This window comes from Tenrec ecaudatus, chromosome 14 (genome assembly GCF_050624435.1).
Source record: "Tenrec ecaudatus isolate mTenEca1 chromosome 14, mTenEca1.hap1, whole genome shotgun sequence".
NCBI lineage: Eukaryota > Metazoa > Chordata > Mammalia > Afrosoricida > Tenrecidae > Tenrec > Tenrec ecaudatus.
The window spans coordinates 31,892,505-31,910,428 of record NC_134543.1 but is presented as its reverse complement, the minus strand read 5'-3'; the positions used below and the strand labels follow the sequence as shown (position 1 = coordinate 31,910,428).

Below are 17,924 nucleotides of genomic sequence, written 5' to 3'. Positions count from 1 at the left end.
GAGGTAGGGGCGCAGAGAGGATGAGGAAGCAGCGAGGACAAGGGAATAACCTAAAGTTTTTTCATTAAAAAAAAATAGATCTATCAGAACCAGAACAATGACCACGGTCGGAGGTGGTGGCGGGCAGCCCAGAGTCTGATTCGTGGGTTTAGCAACTGCCCTTTGCATCTGCTGTGGGCGAGCCCCTGCCACTGCGGCGTCCCCGGCAGGAGCGAGGCTCTTCCAAATCGTCCTCATCAAAGCCGTGGAAAGTTGAGGTGTCACTTTCGGACGTGGAACCGAATAAGTCCTCCGTGGTGCGTGCTGCGGCCGCGGCCTCCTTCTCCTTCCTGCCTTCTCCTCCCAAATGAGCTGACATGTATGATGAATATATCAGCACATGGGTTAAGCAACAGACATCATTATCAATATGCACATTACACTATCACAATGTTCATTCTTAATAGCAAAATAGAAAACCAGTCCACACCAAAAACGACCAGCCAGGTGTGTCACAACCTGGTGACAGGGATTTGGGATTACGGGACAAAGCAAACATTCCTAGGGAAGACAGCCCCCCACCCCTACCCCCCAAAAGGCCCCATTTTCAGCCGCGATGCCTATGTGCACAGCGTGTGACACTGACAGGTCAGCCAAGGTCCTCCGACCCCGCCCTAGGCACACAGACGCACGCACATCTGCCCCGCCCCGCCCCAGACCGTGATGTGCACGGTAGTTCTGCAGCCCGCTTGGTATTTCTGGAGTGTTTGCACTGGTGTTTTCTTGAACAATGCTTGTCTCTCACTTTGACAGTCCGCTTGGAAAAGGTTTTACTGTCAGGTAACCCATTCAAAGCGGTTCAGCATACAGTCAGCTTCTAATCCCCCTCAGTTCAATGTTCTTTCAATCCCGCCTTTACGCCTTCTAGTTCATTTGCACTCAAAGCCCAAAGAAGTTGCAAAGTCTGATAAGCGATAAGGAGTAAGTCTCTCTCCATTTTTTTAACCACTGGGAGGAGTTTCGGTGATTGACACACACACACACACATATACATAGGTGTGCACACACACACACACACACAAGCATTGGCCACTACACATGCTCAGGTCTTGACTGTTTAGCTACTTAATTCAAAGAGTTGTCAAATCTAACTCAAGGTATTATAGAGGTGAAAGCTGGAGTTAAAAAAAAAGGTAATAAAATACAGTATCCTGAAATCCACAAAATCCAGCTTTAACTTGTTCACATTCTAAATGGGCCCCCAAATAAGGTAGCAACATGCTGTGTAGTGTGCCAGTTTGGAGACCTGCCTTCGCTGCCAGCAAACAGAAGTGCTGGGGCAGATGGGAAGGGCGTGGCGGGCCCTCGGCGCTCCCCTGCCAGGACCCCCGGGAGGCCCTACTGAAGTATTTGCCCACCTGCCTTCACAAACAAATCCCAGGGGCTAACGCCACCTGCTTCTCCCCAAGATATCAGCTATTTCAGGAACATCGGAGCTAGGCCCTGACTAGATGCTCTACCCAAATTCTTCAATCCTCAGCGAACGGGATGAGAACACCTAGATTGCTCTACAACAGCCCTGAATCTCACCGCAGACAGGACCTGGGAAGAGAAAGCTGAGTGAAGGGTGCGGAGAGACGGGCGCTGGACAGACAAAATTAACTGCCAGCGTCTGGTCCCCCACGGATCAAACTGGCGGATTCTGGTTTCTACACGAAAGGGCGGGGAGTAAATATAGCCATTTTCCAGGAGACTTCTGAAGCCTCCCTCTCTAGCCCACCCTAATCCTAGAGCGAGCGGTCTAATATCCTACTGAGACGCTTTTTTGACAAGTAACCTTGCTTCCAGCGGCAGAGATTCTGCCTGGTTGCTGGCTTTTTACAGACAGTATCTCATTTGTTTCATTTTCTATTTAATGACCAGAGTCCACTAACACAGAGGCCCCTGCTTCCGAAGCTAGCCCCGGCAGAGGGAGAAGTTCAGCGTATGAGCTGTGTATGGAAGTAAGTGAACTGACAGCAAGGTACAAACCAGCCACCCAGTCAGGAGTTAAACGTCAAGGGTTGTAAGCAACAGAAACCAGAGTCTTTTTCTAATGACGGATTTTCTGACCAAGTCAGTCTGAGTCCTCAGTAACCCTACCACGATCAGCTCCAAGGCTAACGCCAGGGAAACGCTAAAGGACAGCCCTCTCAGTCCTTCTCCAGCAGACTGAAAGTCATCGAGAGGGGTAGAAAGGCAGACCGGGCAGTGACCCTCACTGCTGGCACCGAGCACCCCACAGAGCTGCATTTCACCCCCAAGCCAGTAGTTGATAAGGACAGAGACAAGTCTGGATTCCTCTCATCCTCCTGCCTGGCACTTTGGCCTAGTTATGTCATAAAAGAATTGGAAAGGTAGGTAGAACCAACCAACCATGATCAGCCAAAACCCAATGGCTTGATTGGAAGTGAAAAGCGAAACAAGTTTTACAGAATCGGAAGACCTGAACACGGTTTAAGAAGGAAGGCACGTGACCAAATCTTCTCCAGCTCCCACCCCCACCTTCTATTCTCTTGCATCCTCAGATAGCTTAAATGGTGAGAAAGACCGTGGGTCACGTGAACTCCGGAGTCACCCTGCGAATTTATCCTGGCTCTACCAGGGTGTCTTTTGTCTTTTTCAGATGAGGACATGGGATGAGTGGTCAATGGAGGTGTTGTTTATGAAACTATACAGGAACCGGGGTCAGGCTGTTCTTCCAAGATCCATGTTCCCATACTCCTCCCGTTGGCCCCCAGGCACTCCCACAGAACAAACACAGTTGTTTGCATTCACACCACCCGACACAAGAAAGCAGGTTGCCTGCGTCTCAAGCGCTTCCACGCTACCTCACTGCTGTTTGCGATAGTACCCACAAAAGGGATGTCCGCCGCGTGGGAAGGCCCATAGCAAATCAAAATTTTCCCCTTGCCCTTGGACGTCATGTCAGATGCTTCAGACCCAAAGAAGAAAAAGATCAAAATGCCCTAAATGCCCCTTCCCTCTCTCCCCTCACAATCATCATGCCCACCACACCTCCGCCTTGCCCTTTAGCCCTCCCCAAGGTGGCAGAAGGATGCAAGCTGGACAGTTCCTGGTCTACGGGCACATGATGCACGCAAGGGCCACACTCACCAGAGCGTCCACAGTCTGCACAGGACACCAGCTCCTCGGGCCTCCCACTCTTCTTGTTCATATTTGAGCCCCCCAAGCAGAAATCACAGTAGTTATTGGGAATGACTGTCCCATCCGGTCCTTTCTGGGCTGTGGAAATATTAAGAGAAAAATTCCAATCTTAGGCTGAGGTGGGTTTCAGCCGCCTCAACCTCTCCTCCCACAGTGGTGGCATCTGCTTCAGGAAGAATGAGAAGTTTAGAACCGAAGGTTTTGTTACAAGGTGTTAAATGGGGCGAGTTGTTCTTTTTGACCCTCTGGGGTCAACAGTTCTAATGCTTTTACAAGTCATCCAGAACTTAGTATAATGTGTCAATACTCCCCCCGCAACGTCCCTGCTCTCCTGATGAACTAACTCCCTGGATGAGGAGATCCATCCAGAAGGCAAATGGAACGTCGCTCACTCTGAACGAACAACCCGACATGGCGACCGTAAACGTTAGCGGAGTGACTAAAGGGAGAGAGGAGAGTCAGTACCTGGACCTGGACCTTGGGAAAGATGCTCTTGCTTAGGAGATATTCCTCCTGTCCCTGCAGAGGAAAACAAAGAAGCACTGAGAGATGGTCAGTTCCATGAGGGAAAGTGAAGATGCTCTTGAGGACTCTGATGAGCATCTTGGTGGAATCACAGTGTCTGCTGTTATGCAGCTTCACCTCCCCACAAAATCCCGACCCGTTGGTCATAGAAAGCACCCCAGACACATTCGTCTGCAGACCCCAAGTGCCTAGAATGAGAACTAGGGTCCCCGTTTACCAGATGGTCCTGTGTCACAGGTGGGTTGAATAATGACTTAACTAAGCCATCTTCAGTCTTAAAAATTCCCAAGTAATTGGAACGTACTACCCCCACCCCCACTCCTTACTGAAAGTCTTTTCTCTTTAATTAAAAACAAAGAACATTCTTGAGACATAACCTTAAAAAAAAAGATGTGTAAACAGCATCTGTCCTCAAGAAATAGAAATCCTCCTGCCACGGGCTAGTCTCAAGCTGTGAACAGATTCTGAGCATGGAGAGAAACACCTCCATTATTCAGGGGTCCCCCCCCCGTTCCTATTGTGAACATTTCTTTGTGAAACACCCCAAAGGAATCATTAATACTCTGTGTGTGCCTCAGAAGAAAAGTTTATCCGTTTGTGGCATTAGCCTTAACCACCTGGGCATCTACCTCTTCGCCATACCCAAATGTCTGATATCTTTCATTATGCATGGACTAACATTAATTGGGGTCCCGTAGGGTACAAATCTGTAAAAAAAAAGAAGCAGATATGTGAGCAGAAAGACCATCCAGACAGTAAGTGATAAACGGATTCACCCACTCTAATACGATTCCCTCCGGCCTCCGCTTCGCCTCCAGGAATAGAAAAACTTACCTGGGGAAGGCGGAAGACAAAAGCTTGCTGAATTACATTACGGGGGTTAATCCATTTATCAGTTTCTGTTTGGATTGTCTAATCAGTTTCAAAGTCATTGATTTTCATCTTCAGGGAAGCAGACAATTCTCTGCAAGAAGAGAGAACGTTTGCTCGGTGGGAAGAGATGGGGGAGGTAGCCACGCCCGGTGGTCTACTGAGCGTGGGTGTCTCCATCACTCACTACATTTCAGACACGCCCATGACACACAGAATGGCTTCTCAAATAAATTCCAAGAACCAAGTGCAGTGTGGTGAATTATTTAATATGGCCCCTTTAGCTATCAGCTCTGTGATTCCTGCCAAATGACTTGGTAGGATGATGGAAATGGGAGGTGGTTGTGGTCCCTGGTCCCCTAAAGGGACTGGGTAGCTTGCCAATCATGTAAATAAGGATTATGGCACACACTTGTGGTATGAGGTACCCCAATACAGGGGTTGGTCAGTTTTGCCTCTCCCCTCCCCCACCCCACCCTGCACTTTAAAGTGAGTCAAGCAGAGAGGGGGTTTGCACAACCATCAAGAAGAAGAACAAGGAGTGGAGCATGCCCTTCTAGCACTGAAATCCTTGCACTCACCCGCCTCATTCTAGAAGACAGAGAGCTCTGAGACTAGAGAAGGGAGGGATGGGAGAGATGGCAGCAGATAATAGTATCGGAGACAGCAGAACAGAGAGGCCAGCAGGAGACGTGCAGGGGCGGTGGGCTTCTGGACCGCAGAGCAAGAACGCTGAAGTCTTCAGACAGGAGGGTTGCTGGCAGACATGGGTGCCTCTCAGGCATTATCTGGGAAGCTCGATTTGCCAGCCCACGGAGTTAGAGCTGAGTGCCTTTGGACTGAGGCTTAGAGGTGAAGTGGAGGGCTTCCTGAATAGTTATCGGCAGGGAAAAAACAGCTTGGTCACCTTTGTCCAAATATGGCAGAAACCGAGAGGACTAAAGGAAGTCTATCTCCGGGCACGGCTGAGGGGAGGCTGTCCTGACCAAAGAACTATAGACTAGGTGTTCTGATGATGAATTGTAGCCCTGTTACCATCCCTGGTAAACTCCATAATAATAAGTATTGTCTATGAGTTTTGTGTGATCAATGCAATATATTATCAAACCTGGTGGAGAAGTAGGGAGTACAGGAGAAAGATGGATGGTGTCAGAATGGTCAAAAAGGGTGGAGGTTGGAGGCATGCCTGACCTCAGCCTCAGAGGAATCGGTCTGGGGCAGCTGCTGTCATTGGTCTGGATGTGCCCTGGTGAGGTTACAGGAGGTCAGACATCCTTTTGTGCATCATATCATCAGCAAACAGTTTAGTTTGCCTATAAGACTTCTCTTGGTTGATCCCAGAAGTTGTAAATTCATTTCTTTTCCTTCAATTGCCAACTTAACTATTTGTATAATTTTCCTATGAAAACCCAAGCATGTCTGTGACACAAACATGGAGATCTGCCAAGCAGTAAAAAAAGATTAAAAGAGGTTGAGTTGTTACATGTCATCTTTCCAAGGACCCTCCACTTTACCAAGCATAATACATTTCTCCAGGGGACTGGTCCCTCCTGTTAACATGTCCAAATTATTAAGGAGCATTCTGGCTGTACATATTTGTTCTTTTGGCATTCAATAGTACTTCCAATATTCTTTTCCAACGCCACAATTCAAATGTATCGATTATTCCCCAGTCTTTCCTATTCATGTTACTCATTGTCCAGTTTTCATGCCCCTGGGATGAATGGCAATATCATGGCATAATAACAAAATAGCACGCTGCTGTCAGGAGTGCCTTGGTCCTCAAAGTGATACATCTGCTCACTAGTGTGAAGCAGACTTGGTCGACAGAACCATCATTTGACTGTCTGACTGCTGTCACCACAACGGCCAATTGTGGACCCACCTGAAGTGAAAGACTGACAACTTCAATCTTTCCTCTGATTATCACGATGTTGTCTACTGGTCTAGTTGTGAGGATTTTTTTCCCCTTTATACTGAGTTGTATCCATGCTAAGGCCTTTATCTTTGTTCTTTGACCACAAATAAGATTGTGGCATCTGCAAACCAAAGGTTCTTAATAAGCCTTCCTCCAAACCTGATGCCACCTTCTTCATAGAGTCCGGCATGCATACGAAGTATGGGGACAGGGCACAATCCTGAAACACATCCATCCTAGCCAAATTCTGCAAGTTCTCTATTCGTATACTGCTGTAGCCACTTTTAAAATGATCTTCAACACACTCTAACTTGCGTGTGTTATTCATGATGTTATTTGATACTTTCTATACTCTATTGGGTCCTCTTGCTTTGAGATGGGACACCAATATGGATCTCTATCAGGAGGGCTGGCCAGGTCACCGTCATCCTGATTTCTCAGGATGGGCAAGTGACTAGTTCCAGTGTCCCATCTCTTGGAACATCTCAATTGGTGCTCCATCAATTTCTGTAGCTTCATTGTCACCTGTGCTTTCAGTGCAGCCTGGGCGTCTTCCTTCGATATGATCTATTCTTGCTCACACGCGGCCTCCTGAAATGGTCAAATACAGACCACCCATTTGCGCAGTGACTGTATAATCCTTCCCTCTTCTATTGATGCATCTTACGTCATTCAACATATGCACAGAAGTCTTCCATGTTTACTCCTCAGTTCTTTTTGATTGAGAACTGCCAAGTCAGAAGAAATCCCTTTGGGTTTTCTAAAGCCAGGATGCTGATATTTCATTGTAACACTTTGTCTTTTGGAGTTCGCGATTGACATCTTCTGCTTACGCTTTCTTCCTATGGCTTCAGCTACTCTACAATCAAGGTTGTTTCAGAGTCTCTTCTGGGGTGCATTTTGCTCTTTTCTTTACTTTCTGACACTTTTAATGATGTTTCCATTTCCCAGTTGAGGTAGTTAGTTTATTGTGCCAACCTGGCCAATAAACACATGTGGGGTTAATTGAAGAGCAGAGATAAATGGGCTCAGTAAGCCTCCTCTTTTGAGTTCTCGGGTCTCTTGCTTTGTGATGGTTGGGCCAAGGAGAAGCTGCCTTAGCCAGTTCCCTGCTTCAGCTGGCAAGGCTCACTTCCTGCAAGACATCTCTGAGGAGAAGCCACATGGACCTACCCCGATGCAGCCCTGTGTGCTGGAGCAGCCATGTGGGGACCCTGCCAGTGCTGAGATGCTTACACGCTCACGGATTCGGCTTTCCTCTTGCAGTCAGCATTATCGTGTGTTTTGTGAGATGGAGGAGGACTTTGTGGATTGGTGTTAGACATATGGGTTAATGTTGGACTTGTGGGCTTGGACAGCACTGGGTTGGGATGTTTTTCTTGATGTGCACTTACCCTTTACATAAAACTCTCTCTTATATATGAGTTTCGGTGGATTGTTTCTCTAAAGTATCCAGACTAGCAGACCAGTGTATGATGCCGTTGTTATTACCCAACTGGTCTTCAGTCTCTAGTGTGCAGTGTAGCAAATATATTCTCCACCTCAGTAATAGAAAGAGATGGAGGAAAAGGTAAATCAGAATTGAGTTGTATGACTGACTTGAATTGGATATCAAATGGGGAAAGGCAAACCACAATGAAGACAGCTCCTGCAGGAAAGGTAAGCAAACAACCTCAGAGACATAACCCCCTAGATTCTCAGGAAGGCCAGTCTCATCATCTCTCACCTATCGCTCACAGACACTCCATCTATCTGACTTCCTCTCCATTCAGAAAAGCTGATTCAAAATCAAACAAAGATTCCCTCTAACACACAATATCCCTTGTTATGGATTTGTGTTCCCCAGAAAGAAATGTCAAGTAGGCTAAGGCAGGATTCTCAGCATTGTAGGAAAATGGCCAAGACTTTTCGCTCATGGGATTGCTGGTGGATTGGAGCCGCTCCGCTTTCAATGGACGCTGCCCTCGCTTTCCCCGACTCAATTATTCACTCCTGCAGGTGGAGGGCGCAGCTAATGCACTGCTGAAATACTGATGCGCTATCCACCCAGAGGCTGGTTAACGATTAGTGGAGTTAATGGCTTAGATAAGGCAGCGGCAATGTAAATAAGGTGCCGCCGTGATGCCCCTGCACTGGGAAAGCACTGCTTTGGGTTCTCAGTGGCAAAGCCATCCACGGTTCCGACCACCCTGACTGTCCATTTTCTAGTCCTCAGCAAACTGGGCTGGCCAGTCACTTGGCCTCATGTGATGTCCGGCTCTCGGGATTGGGTGGCGGGGAGCTCAAGGTGGCTAGAAGAATAATGTCGTAGATGAGACATCATTCTATACGTGAACTTACAGGGCAATGTAATCAGTCCATTGTCTTCTAAGAGGAAGACACCAGGCCCCCCTCTCTCTCTCTCTCTCTCTCTCACACACACACCCCTCCATGCTTCCTCTTGTTCAACTGCTTTTTGTTAAGAACCAGACACTACTTACACTACAGACATGTGGCAAGCCCTTCTGCGGGAAGCCATCTGATAACACTTCAGTAAGTTTCATACAGACAGCAAGGCTGAAGTTGGCATTAGTTTGTCAAATGACATACTGACGTTCAATGAGATCCAGGTGCTGGCTCAAGGCCCCAGGTGTGACGTGGAGAAGCTGGGGGTCCCCAGAGACCATGTAACTCTAATCACTTCTGGGCTTCCTAAGAAGTCCTAAGGGTAAGTCCTTCCTGGTGATGCTCTGCATATAAAATACTTCATAAATCTCTTGAAATCAACTTTGTTCACTCACTATTTTATTCAGCAAGCCCAACATGAAATAACAATTAGTGGAACTGGCTGCTAAGAGCAGACATTTTCTGTGAAGCTAGAGTTCACATCCTTACCACAGTAAGCCATCCTGGTGACCCATCGTCACATACTGTGAGAATGCTTCTCCCAAGAATCCTAGATGCTGTTGAGGGCTTGTTGTCTGTAAGAGAAGCTTACACCATGGCTATATCGGCCTAGGGCCTGACCCTGCCATGAACAATTTCCTGGTGCCATAGAGGAGATCGTTTTGTAGGAAGCCTGCCCAGACCTTGCACGTGAGATTTAAGTCGAGATCCAGCTTCTCCGTATGAGAAATTGAGTCCCGGTTTGTAGAAGAAGGTGACAGGGAGGACAAAGTCCCGCCTGCTCTCTTGGTGGCAGAGTCCTAAGTGATGGATTTGGTTTCCGGTTGATTAATGTTTGTGGACTGAGATCATATAAGAGACATAAGTAAACTACTGGGGAAACAAAGTGAGCGTTGAGAGTTCAGGAATTTACCTTAGGGAGATGAGAACTCCAAGGGAGAGGGAGGGAGGGAGGGAGGACGAAACCAGGGACCAAGTTCATGAAGAAACGCATGGGGGAGGGGAGAATAAGACCCAGGAGAAGGTGGGCGTGAGAATTCAGGTAACTCACACCCAGTGAGAGTCTCTCCACCGCTCCCAAGGAACCCAAAAACTCACTGCCATCAAGTCGATGCCGATTTCTGGTGACCCTACAGGACAGGGGAGAACTGCCCCCTGTGGGTTTCGGAGACCGTAACACTTAATGGGAGTGGAAAGCCTTGTTTCTCTCCCGAGGAGAAGCAGGTGGTTTCGAACTGCTGACTTTGTGGTTAGCAGCCCATTGCATATCACTACTAGGCCTCATGTTACAGGATTTTTATGCTACATCAGAGACAGTGCTGGTTCCGTGGTAGGCTGCTCATCTTCCCTGGAGAAAGGGTTTGATTCCTGGCCAAGGTGCAGCCACCCCCCTTCTGTGTACTGCCACGATGCTGAACTGGCTTCCGGGAGCTCTCATCAAGACAGCAGAGAGGGACAAAGGCCGGGTGGTCCACATCCCCAAATCAGTCAGTGTAATTCCAACAGATCACAGTGGTCTCAGCCGACCCTGGAAACGGGGCAGTCCTGGACAGTGTCGGCTTCTCTGGTGCACAAGGCTGTCGAGAGTCTGGCTGGGCAGCAGTCAATAACAAGTGTCTGTGGTAAAGTAGGCTAGATGTTCCAAAAAGCTACTACCCCAACAGGGCCGTCACTCCTCCTTTGTCTGGTCTGTGCTGTGGATGTGCCAGTCAGGAAAAGCATGAGAGGCAGGCACAGTCAGAGCACCCCGTCTGTCTCTGTCACACACACACACACACACACACACACACACGAGCGGCCCCCCTCTGTCTCTGTCACACACACACGGGCACGCCTGCAACACCTTCTCTTCTGGTTTCTGCTGAGACCGGAGCTGCATCCCAAGTGTCCTAGGGATCCGGGAGCCAGGCCTGATGTGCGGGCCCCTCCTTGCCCGCACACACAGAAGCAGGGCTGTGCTTCGGGAGCTGAAGCTTCCAGAACCCTGAGCACAAACATGCATGTGCCGGAGCCTGCCCCTCGGGCCCAACCCCTCAGCCACGGCCTGCTTCGGCAGCTGTTTTTCAGGGGCTGGCTCAGCTGGGGTCTGGAGGCAGTGGGCAGAGACCTCCAGGAGCTGTGCCTCTGTTCGCCCCTCTCATTGGCGCCCCCACCACCCTCCACGGCTGACAGTTCCCGTCCCTCCACAGGTCTGACACGTTTCCATGGCAACCGGAATCCTGGGCTCCAGCAGCCTCCAGTCTTGCCACCTGTTATTACTTCATCTCTCGAGTGTAAAAGCAGCCTCGCCTGGTGCCACTTGGCTGTGCCGAGAGCATCTTCAGAGGGCCGAGTGAAGGCAGGGGAGAGGGGAAGCGGGGCTGTGGAAAGGCCAGCCGCAGAGGACATGCTGGCGTACGGAGGACGCTGTGGATGCTGGACTCTGGCCGGTCAGTGCCCTGTGCCTTCCCTTCAGAATCATCATCCGGGGCCTCAGCTAGAGGCCACCACCACATTCTGCTACCTTCCACCAAGCATGCGCGATGGCCGTGGGAGAGGCCAAGGAGGGAGACAGCAGGCAAGAGCTAGATGGTGGGCCTGGCGGAGCACAGAGAGGAGAGGGTTAAAAGTGGCGCGAGAAAGACCATGAGATAGGGTGGCCCAGAGGGCACAGCGAGCATCAGCCTGGATAAATGGCCTTAATTCTCATGCTCTCTTGCGCCCTGCTCTTGACGTGTTTAGGCACATAAATTATCCCCAAGGTCTGACACCTTTCTTCCCTGCTTCCTGAGCACTGATGGGAAAATAAAGCCCCGGGATCCTCGGAGCAAAAACAGAGGCATTCCATTCCGGTTGGTTCTTTGGAAGCCACTTAAGAGTGACTCAGGCTCTGCCCAGAGGCCCAGGAGTTAGACAAATGAAGTCTTCCTCCCTGAATGTGGGCAGGCCAGGGAGCCCCCGGGGTGCTGGCGGGGATGTGGACACCAGCGGCCACTCGCCACAGCGACACCAGGCCACTGGAGTCAAGTCCTTGATGGCAGAGAACTTGTCCTTCCTGCACTGCCGCTTTACCACACTGCAGGCACCAGGGATGAGGCTACTATGTGATAAGGATTCATGGGGGAGGGAGGTTATCATGGCAGTGGGGGTGGGTGGGGGGGAGGACTGTCCCCAGACACTGAGATTAGTCATCCAGAGTAAAGAGAAGGCCGAGGGCTGACAGTACTCTATGAGTGTACCGAAGGGACTGATGTATCGTCAAGTGCCTGACACGAAGCAGGCGGAATGAGATGGGCCTGCTGCACGTGTCCCGAGGAAGCTAGACGCCGAGATGGTTAAACAGTTACAGACTTGCTTAGAGGAGGAGCTTCCAGTGTAGGCTCCTATGGAGGGGCTTTGTCTCCTGGTCCCGCTTAGGCGGATTGTGCAAAGATTACAATAAGGTGAAAGAAGACACAGAAAAGGGAAGTACCCACACCCAAAGGAGCCCCGACTTTCATCGCTGGCTCTGTATTTGTGTGTGAGTCTCTTTCCCTATTAGCCAGGAGCTCCCTGAGGGCAGGAGCCAGGCCTTTCATCTCCGCAGCCCAGGCCCCTGGCCGCATGATTGACGGGGAGCTGACAATAAATACTTAATGAAAGAATAGACAAGCCTGCACGGAGGCTTTCTGGGAGAGAAGAAATAAATAAATCTGTCCAGCAAAGGGAAGTTAAAACAACAGCAGCAACACAGGAATTGAATGCTGGCCAAGTCACCCAAGGAGCGTGGTGGCCAGTTAAAGGCACGGCAAGCATCACTCCGTTCTTATCAGCAGTATAAAGAGTCGGGGACCAGGAGTAGCAGGGAGCCCATTAATGGGGATGAAGCTGAAGTGGGCCTGCCCTCCTGCCGGAATCCTCGCCCTTAGTTATTTTTTGGTAAACCAGCATGGAATGAATTAAGAACCACCAGGTTCACTTGGCCACAAAGTCTCAGAAGCCTCCACTTTAGTCTCTCCCCAAACGCCCCACAGTAAACCAAAACACCACTGTCATCCAGTTCATTCCGCCTCGCAGTGACCCCACAGGGCAGAACAGAACTGTTCCCGGGAGCTCGTGAGACTGTGAATCTGTGCAGCACCCTCTGGAGTCAGAAGCCACCCAGTGGCAACTGATGGCTAAAGAGAAAGCGCTCCGCCCTTAGAGGAGGAGAGCCTTCTCACCCAACTCCTAAAAACTGTGCCATCCAAACCACCAACTGCTAGGCTGAGTTGGATCCCCAAAGTCCCATGCCCTCCCCTTGAGTCCGTCTTCTGGTGGTGGTGGTGGTGGTGGTGGTGGTGGTGGTGGTGGTGGCGGCGGCGGCGGCGCTGGGTGCCATCGAGAGGGCTCCGGCCCACAGCGACCCTCTGCATACCATAATGAAACACGACACGGTCCTGCGCCGTCCTCATGCTTTGTTTGGGCTCTCGGCCATAGGGTTTCGGCAGCTTCTTCCTCCAAAAAGGGGAGCTGAGTCCTTCTTTGTGGTCTGCACTCAGTCTGGAAGCGCTGCGGAAACTCGTTCACACTGGGTGACTGCTGGCATTTTAAACACCAGTGGCATCGCTTCCAGCATCACAGCAACACACGAGCCACCACAGTGTGACGCACCGACAGACAAGTGGTGGGGTGCTGTGGTGAGAACACAGGCCCGGTCTTTTGGTGAACACGGATCTGTTCGCACTGACGGCTCCATCGTGATGAGTGCATTTGGCTAGGGTTACCATTTGTAGTTTGCCAAAAGGTAGCTGGGTGCCAAGGGTGCATCTATCATGTCACCAGTTCCGGGCTAGATTGTCCCCTGTCCAACCAGTGATGTCCTCCGGGTGTCCACCTGAGGCGAGGAGCCTGGGACTGCCATTACTTTTCTCAGTGCTGATTAGGGAAGGCATATTGGGGTACTTCAATTTTCCAGTGGAAGGTCATGTGGGTCAGCCCTGGCCCCGGATGAGCTTGTTATGCCCACCAAATGAGTCACCTGAGGGGAAAGGGTTATTATTTTTTTAGGCTAATTATGTCAACATAGCTCTGAGTGTAATTCCCTTTAAAGAAGGGAATGTAATTTCCCTTAAAGAATTGTGGGACATCTTGGTACACTGGAGCTGGGGTTGTCTGGATATTAATGTGATGATTAGGAGGCAGCGAACCCCTTCTTGTTGGCCCTGCTTGTTCCTCTCCCACCCCTCCCCGCCACCACCTCCACAACCAAAGGTGCCCACAAATGAGCCAACACCTTTTCTGTATCCATCAGACTAAAAAGCTGAATTCTGGAAAGGAAAAATGGATGCGCCGCAGGCTTCATGACTGAGGTGTGCTGAAGAGCCCAAAGATCACAGAATCGAGGGGCGGCACAGTCCAGGGAAGAGGGCCCCCCTCAAAGGGAAGCCAGGAAGAGGGGCTGGGAGCCATGGAGACACGGACAGAGCCGTGAAAGAAGACAGCAACTGAACCCCAGTCAGTTAACCTGAGACTGCACCCCCGCGAAACAAAAGAGCTCAAACTCGAACGCAGCCTCCGTGCCCACCAGTGGACGCGTGGAAAAAGACACTCTGCTCCGTCCACACAGCAGAATACATACCATGCACCTAAAAGAGTCACGGAACCACGAGGCACCCGGAGTACGTGAGGCCGAGTGAAATGAGTTGATCGCAGAAGGGCAAACATTGCACGAGACCACGGTGTGCAGAGGAAGAAAAAGTACAAAGGCTTTCATTCCGAAGGAAACCGGCTTATGAGGTTACCAGGAGAGCAGAGGGCAAGGGAGGGAGGAGGAAGCAACAGGCTAAAGGCTGACAGGCCTTCACCTGGGGGCGAGGGGAGAACACTGATCCTGAAGAGGGAGCAGGGAAAGCAAAGGGTCAAGCTAATAGGGATGTTGATAAATAGCTTAAATTATTGAATACAAAATTGACTCTCTGAAAGGGAAGCCCCTGCCTAATTCCGAACAACACTAATACTGAGTGCTATGAATTAACCAGTCTTCATCACTAGCGGACCTCCGTGGCTCAGCGGTACAATTCTTGCCTCCCACGCAGGAGAACCAAGTTTGATTCCTAGTCAGCGCCCCTCATGCACAGCCAACACCCACCGGTCAGTGGAGGCTTGTAGGCTGCTATGACGGTGAGCAGGTTTCAGTGGGGCTTTCAGACTAAGGTGGGTTACAAAGAAAGGCCTACAGCGCTATTTCCAAAAATTAGCCAAGGAGGACTCTGGAACAAAGCACTGCCAGCAGCAGCCCATCCTGAGGCAGCCACAGGTACAGGCAGCCTATGATGAAGATCACTTACAAGTTCAAGTCTCCATCAGGGTTATACTGGGGCCCATGTCCATCCATCACCAGAAGCAGCTAGTGACAAAGCTGTAAGCAGCCATGCAGGCAGCCCCAACTCATGGAAGCCCGAGGTTCTCAACTGTGCCCTTAACAGAAAGACCACAAGCGGCTGGCTTTCCTGAACAGAAATTGTGGTTCCCTCCCACGGGTCGGACAGCAGAAAAGCGGGTGAAATGAGACAGTGGTCGGTGTAAGACATGGGGAAAAAAGAATAATTTATAAATTATCCAGGGGACACGGGGGAGGGAGGGGGGAATGGGGAGCTGATGCCAGGGCTCAAGTAGAAATAAAATGTTTTCAAACAGATGATGACAACATATGTACACAGGTGTTTGACACAATGGATAGATGTATGGGTTGTGATAAGAGCTCTAAGAGCCCCCAACATTTTTTAAAGGCAAAAAAAGTACAAAATCCTCACCATTGGACTAGTAGATAAAATCAAAATAAATGAAGAAAAGATAAAAAAAAAGAAAAGTTATGGTCTCACAGTTTAGGAGACTCGAAGTCCTTGTTCATGGCACCAGTTCTAAGAAAGGTCTGCGCTGAAGGAAAACCCCGTCTAGCTTCTCGGTGCCCCATGGCGGCAGTCTTGACCTGCTCGCTCCTGAGCCTGCACCCTACGCTGATGGTTCCTCATGAACACAACAGAAAACCCCCAAACCAAACGGACTCGGGGTGTGGGCTCAGAACACATCCTTTGGGGGACACAATTCAACCCCAACACCATGCGCAATGGCACAAAACAGTGCTCAGTCCTGCGCCGTGCCGCGATCCACAGGGTCTTCATTGCTGAAGGAAATCACCAGGCCTTTCCTCCTAGTCTGTCTTAGTCTGGAAGCTCCACTGGAATCTGTTCAGCATCACCACAACACACAAGCCATCACTGACAGGTGGAAGCTGTGAGCAGGCTGTGAACCTCAGGAACTGAACCTGAGTGTCACATGAGACAAGAATTTTACCACTGGGCCACTATTACCCTCTTGGAAGACTACCACACAAAACAAAAGCAACAAACTCACTGCCATCGAGTCATTTCTGACCCACAGCAACACTATGAGACAGGGCAGAACTGACAATGAGGGTTTCCAAGACTAGAGCAGAACGCCTCATCTCTCTCTCTCTCTCTCTGAGGAGCTGGTGGTTTCAAACTGCTGACCTTGTGGTTAGCAGCTCCACTCATAACCACTCCGCCACCTGGGCTCCCTGTTACTACAAGCATTTCTGTCAAAAAGCCATTGTGCAACATGATGCCTTTGGCAAAGTTGGGGACATCAGCAGGATCATGACAAAGACCCCCAACTTGGAGCTGGAGTCATTATCTGGGGGTTCTAATGTCCTGGCATAACCGAATGCTGTCCAACTCAAACACCTTCACGTTTCAGTTCCCCATCATGCTGACTGCATGATTTGAGGCCATTTACTCAACCTCCCTTTCTTTATTTGTAAAACAAAAGTAGTAGCACACGCCTCATGGGCTTGCTGTAAACATTACAGGAGATAATGTGTGCCCTGTTCTGCCTTTTACTTCTGGAAAGGCGGGGGGGGGGGGACTCAAAGGACAAAATAAATAAGCTTTTCCAACAAGTGACACACGGCTCTGAGTTCACACTCAGTGTGTGAGATACGCTGCATGCTTAGTACAATGTCTGACACAGTCAAGGCATGTTAGCCAGCATGACTGGAATCATACATGGACTGTCCAATCCTGAACCTCCTAGGTAACGAGGCCAAGGATGAGCGAGACATACAAGAGGCTCCCAGAAAGTCCTGAGGGATGCGGATAGCGACGCCGGGGAGATGGGGTGGTAAATAAAGGAACATCACACCCCCAGCACTCTCTAACTGGGCTTCATGCATCCACCTGATCTCCCCAATTAAAGCAAAGGCACTCTGAGAGCTGAGGACGCGTGCTAGGCCTTTCTGACAGGCTAGTTACACTTAGCCCCACAACTGGCCACTCACACCATCAGTACTTAATAAAGACCCGTGTTTTCCCAGCCTAGAAGAATCTGGGTCCCCTATCCAGATTTAGTGATGGATGTGGCAGGGCTAGGTCAGCCTCAGTGGCTACGACAGATGGCAAGGAGACAGGAAGCTTCATGGTATGGAAAACTCCTAAAACATCCCCACAGAGGCCCTGACACCCACGAACCCTCTGTGGTCCTAGAACTGCTCTGGTGGTCCACACGGGCAGAGATGGGGTGGAAGTACAGCCTGGTTCCAAACACGTGGCCACAATGAAGCCCCAAGACAGCCCCGGGGGCTAGTGTGGTTATGATCCACTTGTTCTAAGGACCGGGAGAGGGTAGCAGCCCACATGTACACAGCCTGGAGAGAGGTCATGCTTCACACACGCAAAGCCATTTTCTTAGCCACTAGGTCAAGGGTGTGGAGGACCCATGTGGCTGGAAAGTTAACTACCGCTGTCCATTCTGGAGAGTCCCTGGGTGAGGCAGTGAACGCACTCAGCTGCTCACTGAAAGGTTAGAAGACTGAGTCTCCCCCAGAGGACCTTGGAAGAGAGGCCTGGCGATCTACCTCCAGTCAGCTACTAGTAGCCCTAATGGAGCCCAGTTCTACTCTGACACACCTGGGGGTGTGACAAGTCACAGTGAGCGCATATCACCTGGTTACTGGTGCTGCTGTTGTTTTGTCTACATTCCGGGTTGGGAGCACTGCTGGACTGTGGTCCTATAGGGTTCTATA

General features: G+C 50.1%; 1 protein-coding gene across 1 annotated transcript in view; it reads right to left on the bottom strand.

The window, feature by feature from the left end:
- Window positions 1-17,924, bottom strand: part of DPF3 (double PHD fingers 3) — a 210,744-nt gene that overhangs the window by 49,155 nt on the left and 143,665 nt on the right. Inside the window, exons 13-14 of the mRNA XM_075531690.1 lie at window positions 3,652-3,705; window positions 3,136-3,264 (exon numbers count right to left, since the gene is read on the bottom strand). Coding sequence (XP_075387805.1) covers window positions 3,136-3,264; window positions 3,652-3,705 — 183 coding nt within the window. The remainder of the gene's footprint in view (window positions 1-3,135; window positions 3,265-3,651; window positions 3,706-17,924) is intronic.